The sequence below is a fragment of the Petaurus breviceps genome, unplaced genomic scaffold (assembly GCF_028583685.1).
Source record: "Petaurus breviceps papuanus isolate PSGF00001 unplaced genomic scaffold, PetGlider_PUasm1.0 224, whole genome shotgun sequence".
NCBI classification, from domain to species: Eukaryota; Metazoa; Chordata; class Mammalia; order Diprotodontia; family Petauridae; genus Petaurus; species Petaurus breviceps.
In genome coordinates this window covers 8,920,749-8,937,931 of record NW_027185887.1, presented here as the reverse complement: position 1 = coordinate 8,937,931, position 17,183 = coordinate 8,920,749, and the positions used below count along the sequence as shown (strand labels likewise).

At 41.5% G+C, this 17,183-nt stretch overlaps 1 protein-coding gene across 4 annotated transcripts in view; it reads right to left on the bottom strand.

Moving 5' to 3' along the window:
• Positions 1 to 2,308: 2,308 nt before the first annotated feature.
• The window catches only part of KCNG2 (potassium voltage-gated channel modifier subfamily G member 2), a 174,302-nt gene continuing 159,427 nt past the window's right edge, over positions 2,309 to 17,183 (bottom strand). For 3 of the 4 annotated variants that reach the window (XM_069095015.1, XM_069095013.1, XM_069095014.1), the window contains exon 3: positions 2,309 to 6,177. In XM_069095015.1, the coding sequence (XP_068951116.1) occupies positions 5,356 to 6,177 (822 nt within the window). In that variant the 3' untranslated portion in view covers positions 2,309 to 5,355. The remainder of the gene's footprint in view (positions 6,178 to 17,183) is intronic. The other variant, XM_069095012.1, reaches the window with a different exon arrangement.

Below are 17,183 nucleotides of genomic sequence, written 5' to 3'. Positions count from 1 at the left end.
AATGACATGGAGTATCAGGTGGGAGGAACAGCAAGGAAACCAGTGCCCTTGGATCCAGGAGTATGTGAAGAGGAATGAAGTATAAGGAAACTAGAATGATGGAAAGGGATTGGGTTATGAAGGCTTTTAAAAACCAAACAGGATTTTATATTTGATTCTAGAGCCACTGGAGTTTATTGAATAAAGGTGACATGGGTACATCTACTCTTTGGAAAGAGAAATTTGACAGCTGAATGAAGGATGGACTAGAATAGGGAGAAATGAGGCAGGAAGACCAAACAGAATGCTACCACAATGGTCCAGGCCATGAAGTGATGCTGAAGGCCTGGACCAGAGTAGTGACAAAGACACTGAGAGTAAGAGAGAGATGCAAAGGTAGGTTCTGGTTCGAGAGGTTTTAGGGCTATAAGCAGATTTCATCGACCTAGAGATATTAAATAAATCCATAGGATCGTCAAATAAAATAGTATAGAGGGAGAAGAGAATAGGGCCCAAGGCAGAGCCTTGGAACACCCATGGTTAATGGGCCTAAGTTAGAAGGAGATCCAGCAAAGGAGACTTCATTCAGACAGGTTGGAGGAAAACAAGAAAAGAAGTGTCCTGAAAACCTAGAAAGGAAAATATCAAGGAGAAAGGGATGGTTGAGGATGTCAAAGTCTGTAGAGAGTTTCAGAAGGATGAGGACTGAGAAAAGGCCTTCAGATTTGGTGATTAAGAGACTTTGGAGAGAGCAGTTTCTAGTCCACCTCCCTTATTTTGCAGGTGAGCAATTTGAGTGCCAGAGAAATGAAGTGTTCTTCCTAAAGTAAGTAAATAGCAGAGGAATTTGAACTTGAGTTCTCCAAATCCATTTTTCTTCCCATTACACTAAGATGCAATCCAAACATTAACAATCTCCCTAACATCTCAGAATCTTCCCTCACTAGTTCCCCTCAAATAATCATATCCAGTCCTGATTCCTGTCTCCCACTGGCCCCACCCCCAACCTCCAACCACTTCCATCATCATCTCAGAGTTGCAGTTTAAGGTGCCCAAGCACTATTTAACAACTCCATTAGGAGAAGCAGCAAAGTAAAATAAGGGACTGAGCTTGTGGTGGTTTAAACTTCCCTTCTCCCTTGCCCTCTAAGGTTTAAACTTCTGTTGTTTCATTCATTTGACATTTTCCACACCACTTCTCAGAGTTTAGAAACAAATCATCTTCTGAACTTACCACCATGTCCTGAGGGTTGGGCTTCCAGATTTGGAACTCTGTGACTATAGAAAATAATGTAAAGGAATCCAATGATGGGTGGTACACAAAACAACCCAATCTGACCTGGTCAGCTTCATGTCTTAAGGAGAGAAAGTTCCCCCTTACCTGATTTCCCTCCTCTCTTTTTTTCCTGCACCAGAAGAAGAGTGACTAAATTCTGTTTCTAGATTGATAAAGCTTGCTTCCAAATGTATAGGACAGACTTCCTTGTTGAGAGAGGCTGGGGCTTTTAGCAAGACATTCAAACCTCTCAGGCAATATCTCAGCTGAAAAAGAAGAGTGAGGAAAAGAGCCCAAGGGTGCCTGCCTTGGAGCATATGAGGCTTGGTTTGATGCCACATTCGATGACAGTAGATGTCTTCCTTCTAATGTAAAAGTCAGAGAGATGTACTTAATTGTTCTTGAGCCTCTGACAGAGCTGTCCACGGTGTGTGCCTTTAACAGGGCCAAACTGGGTAACTCCACAAGGGTATATGACTGCAGCTTATGTAATACCGTGTAGCTGTGCCTTATTACTTTATGGCCTTTATGATGACAGGCACTAGAGGAACATTCAGCTGGTTCATTTGCTTCTAAATAATCACAGGGCATCTATTTTTTCCATGGCATGCCAAGGCTTGGAGCTCCCTTCCCCAAACTGTCCGTCCCTTTCCCCTCATCAACCCCACTGTTTACCTTCAATGCAGGAAAATAGTGCTAGAGTATTCTCCCTTTTAACTTGTAAGAAAAATGTTATTTTAACATTTCTCTAGATTCTGGAATTCTCATTTATCTGAGAAGGGTTGTTGGTAGCTGTGAAATGAAGGTGACACCTATGAGGAGTGAGCTGTAGTGCCTGGGAAGGTTCAGAAGTAGAAAAATGGAGGAAAAAAGGAGCTAAGGGTGTAAAACAAAATAAGAAGGGGATGGGGAGGGGGATAAAAAAAATAACCTGCTTCTCACCAGATTAGTAGACTGATTCAGGAGATTTTTAATTCTGGAAGGAGGTCTTATGAAACTGCTATTTTCTACTCTTCTGTCACTTGGGGCTGAGGGTAAGCACTCTTCTCTGTGTGGTGGCAGATCTCAAGTGCTCTCTCCTCTCAACCTCTTCCTCCTCCTACCCCATCCTTTTGCATGGAGTTCCTTAGGGCTTCTGGGAAATCTGACACAGGTTTTGTTTTGTTTTTAAAGATCGGCAAGAACATCATGAGGGAACAGCCTGAGGGAATCTGGATCATGGCCCTTTCAGAAAAGGATAGTTTCATTTGGAGAAGCTATACCTCTTTCTCACCTCTAATGAGCTTTGGGCACAGCAGAGGCTCACCTTTGCTGCTTCAGAGATGAGAATACTAATTATTATTTATCTCTGGGCAGATGATTCTCAGATCTGCTTATCCAGCTCTGACCTCCAGCCTCACATCTCCACTTGCCTAATGGACATGTTGAATTGGATGTCCTGTAGACATCTCAAACTCAAAATATCCCAAACAGATCTCATTGTCTTCCCCCAAACTCTCTCCTGAATTTCCTTCTCCATATCAAAGGGATCACCATCCTCCTAGTCACCTAGGCTTAAAACCTCAACATCATCCTCAACTCTTCACTCTCACATATCCATCCATTGTCAGACTGTTTTCTGCCTCCACAGCATCTCTCCTAAATGTCCTCTTTGTTCCCACATACCTGCCACCTTGGTGTAGGCCAGCGATAGTTGGATTATCATGATACCCAATATGCCCTTTAGGTAGGTCTTGCATACCTAAGTATTTTCTCATTCCAATCCATCTTCCACTCAGCTGTCAAAATGATCTTTCTAAAGAGGTCTAATTGTGTCCTAATTTTTCTTTCTTGAGTTAAATAGCATAATCTGATCTCCTCCCACCCTTGCCATTGTTCCTGGAAAGACTCAGTCAGACACTGTTCTGTGTAGAAGAGATCTGGCATTTTTATTAAACTGTAGCAGCAAGGTTTCTGAACAGCCCCCCCCCGCCCAGTTATCCACCCTCCTCCCTGCTTGCCCCTGAGTGCCAGTGTCTATGCTTTTAGCCTTAAAACTAGGCTGCCCGGTGGGAGGACAGCAGGACCACATTCTGCCCTGGAGCTGGAGGACAAGTTGGGACAATGGCCCTTTCTTCTGCACATAGGTCAGTCTCTCCTGCTGGAGCCCAGGAAACCTTATTCTTCCAGTTCCCAATAACAAGGACTGATGGTTGAATGGCCTGACATCAGGCTTTTATTGTTTACTTGTTCTTAATTAAAAATTTAAAAGCAGCAGGACTTGGAAATTCCCATTTCTATTTCCACAAAATACAAAAGTTTCATGCTTATGGAATAGTGCTGCTCCTGGCAGCCATGGATTTAGCAGTATAGGGGATGGTAGAGAGGAATTGGAAGTACTGGGAGAATTTGGAGACTGAAGTGACATTTGTGTACACAATGTCATACCTACCATTGTGCTGCTGGTGGTGGGGTTCCAACCTCTGATGTCATTGATGTAGGGAATTCTTGGTGAGGAAATTCCATCTACTAGTGCAGATCAGGAACTTTTCAGCAATTTAGAGATTTCCTGGGCCCCTGAGAGGTAAGTGACTTGTCTAAGGTCACCTGTGTCAGAGGCCAGTCCTGCTCCAATTTATTAATGTAAATTGGGTACCTGAGAAACTACTCCCTTTTGACCACAGTTTGTGGCAAGTTTTGGTATATTCCAGTTATTTTTTGGTGGGGGGAACGTGGAGGAGAAAGCAATTTCCTTATTACATGCAAAGGGGAGCCAATAATGCCACTATCATCTAAATTGGGTCCTTAACCTTTTTTTTGTGTCATGTATACTTTTGGCAGTCTGGTGAAACCTATAGACCCTCTCAAAGAGTAATGATTCATTACCTACAGTCATAATTGGAGGAAATGCTAAATTTCAGTTAGAGGTCAGTGAAAATAAAGATGTAATTTTTTTTTTCTCCACCCAAGGTCACAGACTAAGTGAAATCTATCTAAGGATTCTTTAGGGGTCCTGAGTTACTTTAATCTCCACTAAGGGGTGGCATGGAAGCGATGTTAAGAGGGAGAGACAGGGAGGGTATCCTGGAGAGTTAATGAGGTGATTGTGGCTTTTGTTGATCATACACCATAGGTCAAATGGTTGCTTGCTTCCCTGGAGTTGAGGGCTTTTGGTGTGAGGAGGAAAGAAATTAGCAAAGCCCTCCTTGGGTATATATGAATTTATTACCATTTGGGGGAGGTGAGAGGGCTAGGTATTTTCCCCCCATGTAAGAACAGGTGCTATTTAAGTGACTAAGCAGAAAATCAGGTGGCCACCTCTCTCAGAAGACAGTATCTGCAATAAGGAAAGTACCTACAGCTGCAAGTCAAGCTAGTCTAGACTGTTTTGAATCGAAGTTGTAAATTTCCTAAGGCATTTGGAATTTATTTTGGGGGAATTATAGAATTTTTTTAATGGAAGTAGGAAGAGAACAAGGCCCATGATCTGCTTTTAGAAAGACTATTTACTCTCAAAGCCCAGGCCTGTCTTTAACATTCCACCTCCTCATTAAGAAGGCCAGCTGCTGAGAGGTTGGGTATCTGCCTGGATAGGCTGGGTTCAACAGCAGCCAGAGCTTAATAGAGTGATATGCATGTTTACTAAAGTTATGCATAACTACCTAGAGCCAGGCTCAGACCTGTCAGCAGGTGGCTGTGTTTCTGAAGCCTGGTTCTCCTCCCTGTTCCCCTTTTTCTAGTGGTGTCAGGAAAGGGCTTTGTCTAAGTGGCTTAGCCTTATTTTTAAAGGTAGTATGGAGGAGTAACATTTTCTTGGTCTTGGTCTTGGTGCCAAGTCCATAAAGTGGCTCCAGTCCACATTTCATCTGAGGGTGACAATTGAAAAGCTTATATACAGTGGAGCTGGGTACATTTTGGTGTTGAAACAAAGCTCAGAAAATACCTTATTTTTCAAAATGAGCTTCCCTAGCTATAATTTCCCTCTCCTGTCTCCCTTGGACACAGGCTAATTTATACACGATGCCGACTGTGTAGTCTAGAGGCTAAGGAAGAAATGGCTCCTCTTTTCCCATTGCTTTGGGGGCTGGCTTCGCCATCGCCACTCCCTTCATGGCTTTCCATCAGCAGCTCCTTCTGGAGGCATGATTTGCTAGTGCCCATTGTTGTTCCAGGGCAGCTGCTGCTGCAGGTCCCCCAGGTAGGAAGGAGCTATCCATTGTCTGAGAACTATCTTCTGTGTGGGATCTGGTGCTCTCTTCCAAGAGATGCATCTCATGATTTGCAGCCCGCTGCTGCTGTTCTTTTAGCTCTGTGTAGGAACGTGAGAAGGTGTGGAAGATGGAGGTGACTGGGAAGGCCATCAGTAGGATGCCACTGAGGATACTGCTTAGAGCCACCACTTGGCCAGGGATGCTCCGGGGTACCATATCTCCATAACCCACAGTGGTCATGGAGATGACTGCCCACCAGTAGCTGGTAGGGATGCTGGTGAACTCCTTCCCAGCTCCTAGTTCACTCTCTGCCAGGTAAACCAATGGGGAGAAGAGGGCCATGGCCACACAGAGGAAGAGGAGAAGCAGCCCAAATTCACGGGTGCAACGGCGCACAGTCAGGCCCAGGGTCTGGAGGCCCAGGGAGTGGCGGGCCAGCCTCATGACATAGAGGATGCGAAGAGCTCGAAGGAAACGCAGCACAAGTCCCACTCTCTCTAGGTATTTATTTCCAGCCCCACCTGGCTTGCTATTCCGGGCAGAAGCCAGATCCACAATAAGGGAGATGTAGAAAGGCAGGATGGCCAAGATGTCAATGATGTTGAGTGGTGTTCGGAGGAAGGCGCACTTGCTCTCAGCCTGGATTGAGCGGAGGAGGAACTCAAAGGAGAACCAGGCCACGCAGACAGTTTCCAGCACAAAGAGGTTGTGGCATTTGGGGGAGCATTCACCCTGGGAAGGAGAGGGACAGAGAGTTGGCCATGGAGAAGAAAAAAGAAGGCAGGAAGCAGCAGGGAGATGAACCCTGGGTTCGTGCTTGCCCTGGTGTGAAAGGATTCACTTTTCATCATTCTCCTCCCTCCCCATTACCCCCTCACATGGTTGCCTCCCCAATTCCCTCAATCCTGAGTGCTATTCAATACAAGGAAATAGAAAAATGATTATTATGCCTTATGTTTACTTTGTGAATGTGCAGTTCCCTTGTTTTAATTAAAATATCTGTAATATTTAATATTGTAATATTAATAATGTAATAAACCTGTATCTAGGAGTGAATATGGTTATGATAAATATAGAGCCAGAGTTAGGGAGATGTAGGTTTGAGTCCTACTTCTGACACATGATGACCCCGAGGTCATCCCTTAACCTCCCTCCCAGTGTTCCAATCAACTCTCTGAGCCTCTGAATTGCCAGATAAATATTCACCTGTACTGGTAGAAGTTTGTTTATCAGGATTTCCCCTTATCAATGAAATCACATGTCATTCCTTGTGTGACTTCCACCTTCTCTTTCATGTAGGGGTAATAAGATCAACTACCAAACTTGAACTGAGAAGTATGGGATAGACCAGAGACTTTGAAAATCAGAGGGAAGTCTCCATTTCTGTCTCCTGGAGCCAGGGCTAGTGGATGCTTGCAGTCATTGTGTAATGTCCATATATAAAGGGCTTTGTCATTTCTCAGTAGTTGGGTTAAAATATAAATTGTTATTGGAAAGGTGACTTTTGGTCATTCTGTGCTGTACTGCTTGGCTGTCAGTCTGCCACAATGAGATGAGTTATATTTTATGTACACTGCCTTATCTTTATTATCCTTTCTAGGTCCATCTTGGCTCATCAGGAGAGTTTTATTTGAAATCCTTCCCATTTCAGCAGAGCAGAACACTCTCAGAAAATCAGCCCAATGTCCTCTTCAGACAGAAACTGCTCCCATGTTCAGGAACTAACCTCTGTTCTCATTCATTCTTTTCTAAAATCTTGGTTTGCTATTGTCTAAACAGGACCTAAAATTCTCTTTTTGTAGGTTTAAGCAATCAGTGGGTGAGAGATCAGAGTCAAAATTTTATACTTTGTGTCAATTTTTAAAAATGGCATTACCTAATATTCAAGAGTTATCATTGACCATGCCAGCAACATGTGTTGTTGGCTATTACCAAAAAGTAATAGCAGGAATTTGACTATTATAGGTCAGGAGCTCCCTCATTCTCCAAACAAGTATGAAACCTGGTCAATGGCCTTTCTGCCATTGCTCACATTTGAGTCTCTTCCTTTAGGATTCTAATGCAGGTTGCATGAGGAAAATGGAAGCTGGCAACAACATAGCATCTCACCCCTGAGCAAATGCTGACTTTCTTTCCTTTGAGGTATATGCCCTCATCTGTATTTGTGCCAGTAACTGACTCCAATGCATGGCCCCTGATATAGTGGGTGGCACACTACCATTGTTCTTTTGTCTAGAAGGGAAGATTTAGACTGACTTGGCCAGTTAGGTGACAAGGCCTCAGCACGGGGCTGATGGTTCCTTCCTACTAATTAGATAGTCCATGGAAAACAACTGGAGGTTGGCAGAGAACTACTTCTGTGTTCCAATGAGGAGCTGGTAGGGGGATGACTAAATTGTGAGATGGACCAGGAACTGAATCTACTAAAAATGAAAGAGGAAACAATCTGAGAGAAGTTGTGTTGGTTGTTAACCTTGCTCGTGACCCGATCCAACTTTGATTTTATGTCGCTGTCCCATGGGCTAACCTTGTGCTCTGCACACAGTAGACCAGGCTACATAAAAGTTAAATTTAGTCATAGTACTATACCTGCTGTTGAAGGCTGCTAGACAAGTCCTTTGCTGATGCTGGGAGGGCCAACATATTTATATTTCACCCATGTTCCCTCTTCAGACTAAACATTTTTATAGGGCTCATGGTTGAATCTTCTGTAAGATGATATCTTTAGGAACAAGAGTCCTCACTAACACTGCTTTAAAAGCTCACTTCAGTAGCTTAATCAGTTAATAGAAGATGAGAATTGCAGAGGACCATGGAGATTATCTTGACCAACCATCTCATTTTACAGATGAAGAAACTTAGGCTTAGACAAGTGACCTATTCAGGGTCACACAGAAGTTTGGGATAAGAATCCAGATCACTGGCCTATTTGTTTAGCAACCTTCCATAATACCATGCCACCTTTCCAGGTCACCTTTTTTCCTTTGTTCTAACTCCTACAGGCTCCCCCTCCAGATTAAGGCTAGGAGTCCTTCAGGAGTCTGAGAACAGAGAAATAGATTATCCATTTAGATCATTATATTTAGTGTAGAAGGAAAAAATATTGCAATACTGCTGCCTCTTCATAACTGATGATGTCCATACACATTACTTTTTTTGATCTTTTTGTGAACTATTATTATCCCTTTTTATAGTGGAGGAAACTGAGGCTGTGAGAGTTTGAGCAATTTATTGAGTGTTATACTACTAGAAAATGACTTAGTCAGGATTTGAACCCGGATTTTGATTCAGATTTATACCTCAAGTCTTCCCTTACTCCACCCCATTGTCCATGCAGTCACCACAGTGGTTATCTTAAATTATAGGTTGGACCATGTCACTTCTCTGCTTCACAAATTCCACTCACTCTTTTACATCTAGAAATAAATACAAGCACCTCCACTCAGCATTTGAAGCCCCTTCCAACCTGGCCTCAGCCTTCCTTCCCAGCCTTATCACACATTATTGCTATCCAAGAACCCTAGTTCCCAGGTCTTTTTACTGTTCTTCATACACAACATGTCACCTCCTGCTCCCTGTGCCTGGAATGTTCTTCCTCTTCCTCCCCTACAGCACAGAATTTGCTTCAAGGCACAGCTAAAGTGCTGTCTTTTATGTGAAGCCTTTCCTCATCTCCTGGCTGCTAGTGCCTTCCCTCCAATGTTGACCTGTATCTGCTTTGTGTATACATGTATTATGTATACAAGCAGTTATTTCTGCATGTGTGTATACACATAGTCACGCATACATGAATATTATAAGGCATGTTATATATATGCTTAATGCATATTATGTGAATTTATGCATATGTTTGTATGTATATTATATGCACGATATACATGTCTCAGACACACATGCATGTTGTGTGTGCATGTGCACAGTTTGTGTGTCTATCTTATGTACATTGTACAGATATACATTGTGTGTATGTACAGATATTTATATATGTAATCTATCCATATATATATTAAAAACGTGTATATAAACACGTCTATTATAGAATGTAAATTTCTTAAGGGCAAGGCCTGCTTTTGATTTTAAAAAAGCAAACTCAAAATCCTGGTCCCAGTATGGTATCTTACACACATAGTAAGAATTTAATATTTCTTTACTGGGTGATTGCTATTACTCTTTCCCCAAACAAGGATATACAAATGTACAAGAGGCAGCATGGTGTAGTAAATGAATCCCCTTAGTCAGTAAATTTGGATTCTAGTTACACTTCTCACCTACATTAACTATGTAATCCTGTGCAAATTATTTAGCTTCTCAGTACAAAAACATTGCAACTCAGCAGCTAGGTGTCACAGTGGATAAAGAACTGGACCTAGGGTCAGGGAGACGAGTTCAAATTCAGCTTCAGACACTTATTAGCTGTGTAACCCTAGGCAAGTCATTTAATCTCTGTTTGCCTCAGTTCCCTCATCTGTAAAATGGGAATAATAATAGCACCTAACTCCAAGGACATTTTTGGGAAATCAAATGAAGTGGTATTTGTAAAAGGCTTTGCAAACCTTGAAGTCCTATATAAATCCTGGCTAGCTAGCAGAGGAGTTTTCTCTTTGGGAGTTCTCTACACCAACGAAATTACAATCCAGATTTTTTTTTTAAAGTACAAATACCAAAAGTACACTAACTTTGATTCTCTTGATCAAAGAGATATTATTTGTAAAAAGCACTTAGCACTGTGCTTTTATAGTAGGTACTACTATATAGTAAGTAGTATATAGTACATAGTAGGTACTATATAAATGCTCATTCCCTCTCCTTCCCTCTTGAATAGTGATGGCTTTTGAGTTAAACTCATGCTCTAGCCTCTGGGAGAAGCCTCTGTCACTGTACTCTTCTATACACTTACACATATCTATGGCCAAAGCAGAGCTATTAATTATTCACTTTGTGAGGACTCAAGGAGCTAATTCCATTCTAGTTAACTTCTCTTCAAATTTTTTTTTAAAGAAGGACTTCACCACCCCATTGCTTCGGGGGATTTATGTGTGTATTGAACATATCTGGGCTCTTGCCATTAACTTGAGCATTGTTAATTAGCTGTCAAAATCTAATATCCTACCCACTACATAAATCATCATCTCCTCTTGCTTAATGTTAAATAGTGTACAAATGCTTATTACTTTGCTCAGAGGTGGTGCCAACTGGACTACTAGATGGTGCTTAGGTTAGTCACCTGGGGATTGATACAGTTTGGCTGAGGGGCCCCTGACTGTGATACTGTTCCCAGCAATAAATTACTCTTCCTTAGCATTCTCCTTCCCCTCCCCTACTCCCAAAATCTCTTGGCCAGCAAGAACATCTGGGGCCTAAGACAGGGTTGCCGTTTGTGTGGGCTACTTGGGTTGTTGCTTCCATGTTGTGATTTGAGGTGAGACAAGAAGAGTGCTTGCTCCCAAACCTCTTTGTCTTCTGAACTAAACTAAGTCCCTTATTCCTATCTTGGCACTGAATGCTGGCTAGAGGGGATGATGCGGGGCGGGGAAGGAGGAGAGGATGGTAGTAAAGGCATCGAGTCATCATGTCTCGCCAGCACCTTAATAGTGTGCTCAGATCCCCTTTCCTAGATATGGAAATAACATGGGGGCTTTGAGGGAAGGGAAGTTGTGAAGAAGGAGCATAAACTGGCTTAGAAATGTCGGGCTCGAAAGTAGGTGTTACAGTAGGCACAGTGAGGACAAGAGGAAAGGAAAGAAGGAGAATAATGGAACGCAGAGAGGGCAGAGAAAGCACAATGAGCATGAATTTCCCCTACTCCACAATCTTTCTGTAGGGTTCCTGTCTAAGCCCAGTAATACCTAAAATAGGTGGGGCAGCACATGTAGATATTAGTAGTTAGTTCATAGGGTTTATGTTTAGCTTGTCTTGTTGAACACGCTTCTAAGGACAGCTTGTCTTAGCAGTTTCTACAAAACCCACAGTAGCTTCAAGTCTAGAAAATGTGCTACCTTGTTTTAGAAATTAACCTCTGCTGGTGTTCTCCATGACTTGGCAAAGAGTGCATAAGGTAATTTTTCAGAGACATGGTTCAACCTTTTCATTTTACAGATGAGGAAATTAAAGACTAGAGAAGTAAAATAATTTTCTCAAGGTTACACAGATAATATGTAGAAGAGCTGAGTGGAATTTGAACCTCAATCCTCTGACTCCAAATTTGATGCTTTTTTCCAGTATGTCATATGGTTTCCTGCTCCTCAAATTAATTTTTAGGGATTTACTTGTAGGGAGATCACACATGCCCTCTGTACCTCCATTTTCCTCACCTGAGCTTTGGGGAAAAAAAGATGTGGAACTAACATAAATATTTAAGGCCAAAATTATTTCCTAAGTGACCAAAGGATGTGAACAATTCTCAAATGAAGAATTACAAACTATAACCAAGTATATCAAAGAGTACTTCAAATCACTAATAAAAGAAAAAGATATGCAAAGCAAAATACTTCTGACGTTTTACCTCATACCCAGATGGAAAAGATGAAAATAATCAGTGTTGAAGGGGCTATAGAGAGATAGGCAAAAGTACTGGTGGATCTCTGAATTGGTCCAGTCATTTCAGGAAAAAAATTTAAATTATTCAAAGACATTATAAAATGTTCATATCCTTTGACTTAGAGATTCCATTCCTAGGCATATATCCCAAGAATGTCAATGATAGAAAGAAAGGACTCATATACTAAAATATTTGTAGCAACAAAGAACTAGAAATTAAGTAAATGCCCATCAGTTGGGAAATGTCTAAACAAGTTGTGGTCCTTGAAATATAATGAATATTAGTCAACTGATGAATACAAAGAAAAATGAGAAAACTTACATGAACTGATACATACTAAAGTAAGTAAAACCATGAAAACAACTTGCAAAATGACTACAACATTGAAAATGGAAATGACAACAAAATATTTGAAACAACCTTCTTGTTTTTCCTTGAACAAACACAATGCTCCATCTCCTTAACTGGGTATTTTCACTAGCTTACTGCCATGCCTGGAACTCTCTTCCCCCTCATCTCTGTCTATGAGCTTCTCTGGCTTCCTTCAAGACTCCACCAAAGTTCTTGATTCTACAAGAAGTCTTCCCCCAAGATCATCTCCAACTTATCCTGCATTTGAGTCCTATTTATAAATAGTTATTTACATGCTATCTCCCCCATTAGATTGTGAGCTTCTTGAGCAGATACTGTTTTTTGCCTTTCTTTGTACCTACTGGCTTCCACATAGTAATCACCTAATAAATATTGTTGATTTATTGGCTTAAAATTGAAAGCTGCAAAATTATAACCAAGCATGGCTCCCTAGAAAAAACATAAAAAGGCACCTTTTGCAGAAGTGGAGGGCCATGGGGGAGGAGCCAAGATGGTGGAGTAGAAGCATGACCTTCCCGCGGCTCTGGCTTCCACCTTCCCCAATCCATGTAAAAAGGGGACTCTAAACAAACTTTGGAGCGGCAGAACCCACAAAATGACACAGAGAAGCTAACCTCCCGCTGAGGACAGCCCAGCAGGCCGGCAGGAATCCAGCACAGCACTCTGGGAGCCCAGCCCAGTCCCACGCCAAGGCTTTAGCCCCAGAGCGGACCTGACCAGACACCAGCCAGAAGGACTCCAGATCAGCAGTGGCAATTTCCAGATTTATCAACACATAGATGCGAACGACAAAGTGAGAGGCCAGTGCAGTCTGGACTTTGCGACCCAGTAAGTGGGAGTGTGTGGCTTTTACCCCTGGGGCGAGAAGCCCCTGAGACACTGGCACAGCCAGCCAGTGCCACGTGGCAGCTTCAGCTCCTGGCCTGCAGAGTGTAGGGGGACCAAGCACCAGTCTGAGGGGTAATCGCTCTTGCTTTAACCTGCTTGGATCTGGATTGAAGTCTAGGGGGGAGGTCCTGGGGTGTGTGTCCAGTTTGCCAGAGCCTGTGGAGACCTCAGAGAGGGCACCCATCTAATACCTCTGGCAGCTGAGAAAACCCCAGCATTTGGGACAAAAGCTCCCCTGTCTGGTGGCAGAGTCCTACTGTGGCAAAAAGCCCAAAAGTCAAGTAATTGAGTGCAAAATGATCAGGCAAAGGAAACAAAGCAGACAGAAGATTCCAACATTACATTCCTATTTTGGGGACAAAAAGGAGCAAAGCATGGAACAGGAGGAAAACAGTGAAGTCAGAACTCCTGCACCAAAAGCTTCAAAGGAAAATACAAGCTGGTTACAGGCCATAGAGGACCTTAAGAAGCAGATAAGAGAAGTGGAGGAAAAATTGGGAAGAGAAATGAGAACAATGCAAGAAAATTATGAAATGAGAGTCAACAGCCTGACTGAGGAAAATAGTTCCTTAAAAAACACACTGACTCAAATGGCAAAGGAGTCTCAAAAAGGCAATGAGGAGAAGAATGCCTTAAAAAGCTGAATTTGCCAGTTGGAAAAAGAATCTCAAAAGCTCACTGAGGAGAATCATTGCTTCAGAATTAGATTAGAGCAAATGGAAGCTAATGACTTTATGAGAAATCAAGAGGCTGTTAAATCCAAACAAATGAAAGAATAGAAGGCAATGTGAAATATCTGATGGGAAAAACCACTGACCTGGAAAATAGATCCAGGAGAGATAATTTAAAAATTATTGGACTACCTGAAAGCCATGACCAAAGTAAGAACCTAGAAAGCATCCTCCAGGAAGTTCTCAAAGAAAACTGCCCTGATATTTTAGTACCAGAGAGCAAAATAGAGGTTGAAAGAATCCACAGATCACCTCCTGAAAGAGATCCCAAAAAGAAAACTCCTAGGAATATTATAGCCAGGTTCCGGAATTCCCAAATTAAGGAGAGAATATTACAAGCAGCCATCAAGAAACAATTTGAATGTTGTGGAAACACAATCAGGATAACCCAGGATCTGGAAGCTTCTACACTGAGGGATCAAAGGGCTTGGAATATGATATTCCAGAGGTCAAAGGAGCTGGGATTAAAACCAAGAATCACCTACTCAGCAAAACTGAGTAACATGTTTCAGGGGAAAATATGGCCATTCAGTGGAATAGAGGACTTTCAAGCATTCTTGCTGAAAAAACCAGAGTTGAACAGAAAATTTGACATTCAGATACAAGAAGCAAGAGAAGCATGAGAAGGTAAACAGGGAAAAGAAATCATAAGGAACTTATCAAAGTCGAACTATTAACATTCCTACACGGAAAAACAATAATTGTAACTTATGAAACTTTTCTCAGTAGTTGAAGGGATTAGAAATATATATATATGAGGGTATATGGGCATATGAATACATATGTGAATGTGTGTATATATGTTTACAGTCATACATAGATAGAGGGCACAGGACCAATTTAACAGGAAGGGATGATACTTAAAAGGTGAAATTAAGAGGTGAAAGAGGAATATAATGAGAGGAGATGGGGAGAGACAGATTGGAGTAAACTATCTCATACAAAAGAGGCAAGGGAAAATGGTTACAATGGAGGGGAAGAATAGGAAGGCAAAAGGGAATGGGTCAACCTTATTCCCATTGAATCTGGCTTGAGGAGGGAATGAAATACACACTTAATAGGGTATCTCACCCTCCGGGAGAATAGGGGGGGAAGGGGATGAGAGGGGTGATGATGGAAGGGAGGGCAGGCTGGGGGGGGGAGGGAAGTTGGAAGCACCCATTTTGAAAAGGAACAGGATCAAAGTAGAGAATAGAACAAGTGGGAGGTGGGATAGGAGGGAGGGAAATAGTCAATCTTTTACCATATATCTACTATGTTATTGTTTTGCATTAGCCACACATGTACAACCTATACTGAACTGTTTACCTTCCCAGCAAGGGTGGGTGACAAGGGAGAAAGGGAATGAATCTGGAATTCAAAGTTTTAAATATTCAAATACATATGTGTGTGTGTGTGTGTGTGTATATATATATATATACATATATACTATTATTAATACCATCTTACATGTAATTGGGAAATAAGATATATAGGCACTAAGGCATAGAGATCCACTGGAAAAATCTAAAGGGGTATGGGAGATAATATGGGAGAGAGCAGATTGGAGGAGGGGATATCCTGTGGGACTGCTATTTGGGGGTGGTGGGTAGGGGAGAAATGAGGAGAAAATTTGTAACTCAAAATCTGGCAGAAATGAATGATGTAAATCAGAAGTTAACAAAGCATTAAAAAAAAAGTGGAGGGCCATGAATATGGAACACTGAATATTTTGTCAGACATTTTCTGATATTTTGGTTAGTTTTGCTGAACTATCTTTATACTCCTCTTCTTTCAAAATAAGGCATGATTCTTGGGGAAGAGGGGGAGGAATAGGAAAAAGTAGGTGATATAAAACAAAAGGTACAAATAAAATGTATTTTTATTGGTGAACCACTCATTTACTATTTTTCCTATTTTTCTTCTGTACAATCAGTCTGAAAGGACCTTAGGTAATCTGATCTAATCTCCTGCCTAATGCACAAAGCTTTCTATAAATATCTCTGAAAGGTGTTCATCTAGCCTCTGTTTGAATAACTTCAATAAAAAGAAATTCACTACATCATGAGGTAGCTCACCCCAATTTTAATTATTAGGAAATTTCCCCACCTAGTTTTGATTCATATAACCAGTAAGATGGATAACATTTTTCTGATGCTCGTGACCTCTCAAATCTCTCCAAAATAAAAATTACAAGAGGTAAATTGAGTATAGCTGTCTCTACATGCTGAGATACCAAGAACCTAACAGATAACATCCTCATGAGTTAATAGCAGAGAAGGCTAATCGCTAATGTAACAACTCAGCAGCCCATCCCCCACCAGCCCTGATGTTCTACATGGGTTGTACAATAGAACCTATGGCTTTAGGCTCTGGGATCCACTCAGCTGAAGTCTCCTCTGTAAGCACATTCTTTCCCCCTGCTCTCACTTCTGTGTCAGAAAGCAACAGAACTCAACTCTTTTCCCTCCTAACACACGCATACCCTTTGTGGAAGAGGTGGAGGTAAGCATTCATCCACCAAGCCTAAAGGAAAGGGACTGTCATTCAGCTGAAAACTAATTTCATCCCCTAGAAGTCACTTTGGGCAGAAATGGAGGCTTGTGAACTATGAATTGCCAGCAGGGGAGGAGTCTATATTAGCTTCAAGGTCCACCTCTCAGGAGATTAACCATCAAAGGAGAAAGATTCAGAAAAGTGAAAAATAGGGGAAGGTTGAAATTACCAAAGATCTCAGGAGTAAGCAAACTCAGTTAAAAACCTTTAGTATAAGCAAATAAGTCAACGAGGAAGATATTAATAACAGAAGGGAAGATGGTCTCCAGGGTACCTAAATCAGTCCAAACATCTCTGAATAAATATTTTGAGATTAAGGAAAATGAATCAACACCTAAAGAAGCAGATCACACTGTGGATTCTCAAGTGAGAATGTAATCACAGCAGAATGTTCCTGAATGACTTAAAAGAAATTAGAATCTTAAAAGCAGAATTTGTATCTTGAACAACAAAAATATCTGGCAGAATAAAAAATTTGAATCCGTGGTGGCAAGTCTTGCCAAAGAAACAAAAAAACAGTAGATTGGGAATGCAAATATACAGGAGCAAAGGATAATCTGGGAGAAGGAAAAGGCAATAAAAAGAAACAAAATATGATCTCTCAGTAAGCAAAGCAGACTGATCTTGACATATGAAGAGAAAACTTAAATATCAAGCTTAAACATAACTTAAAC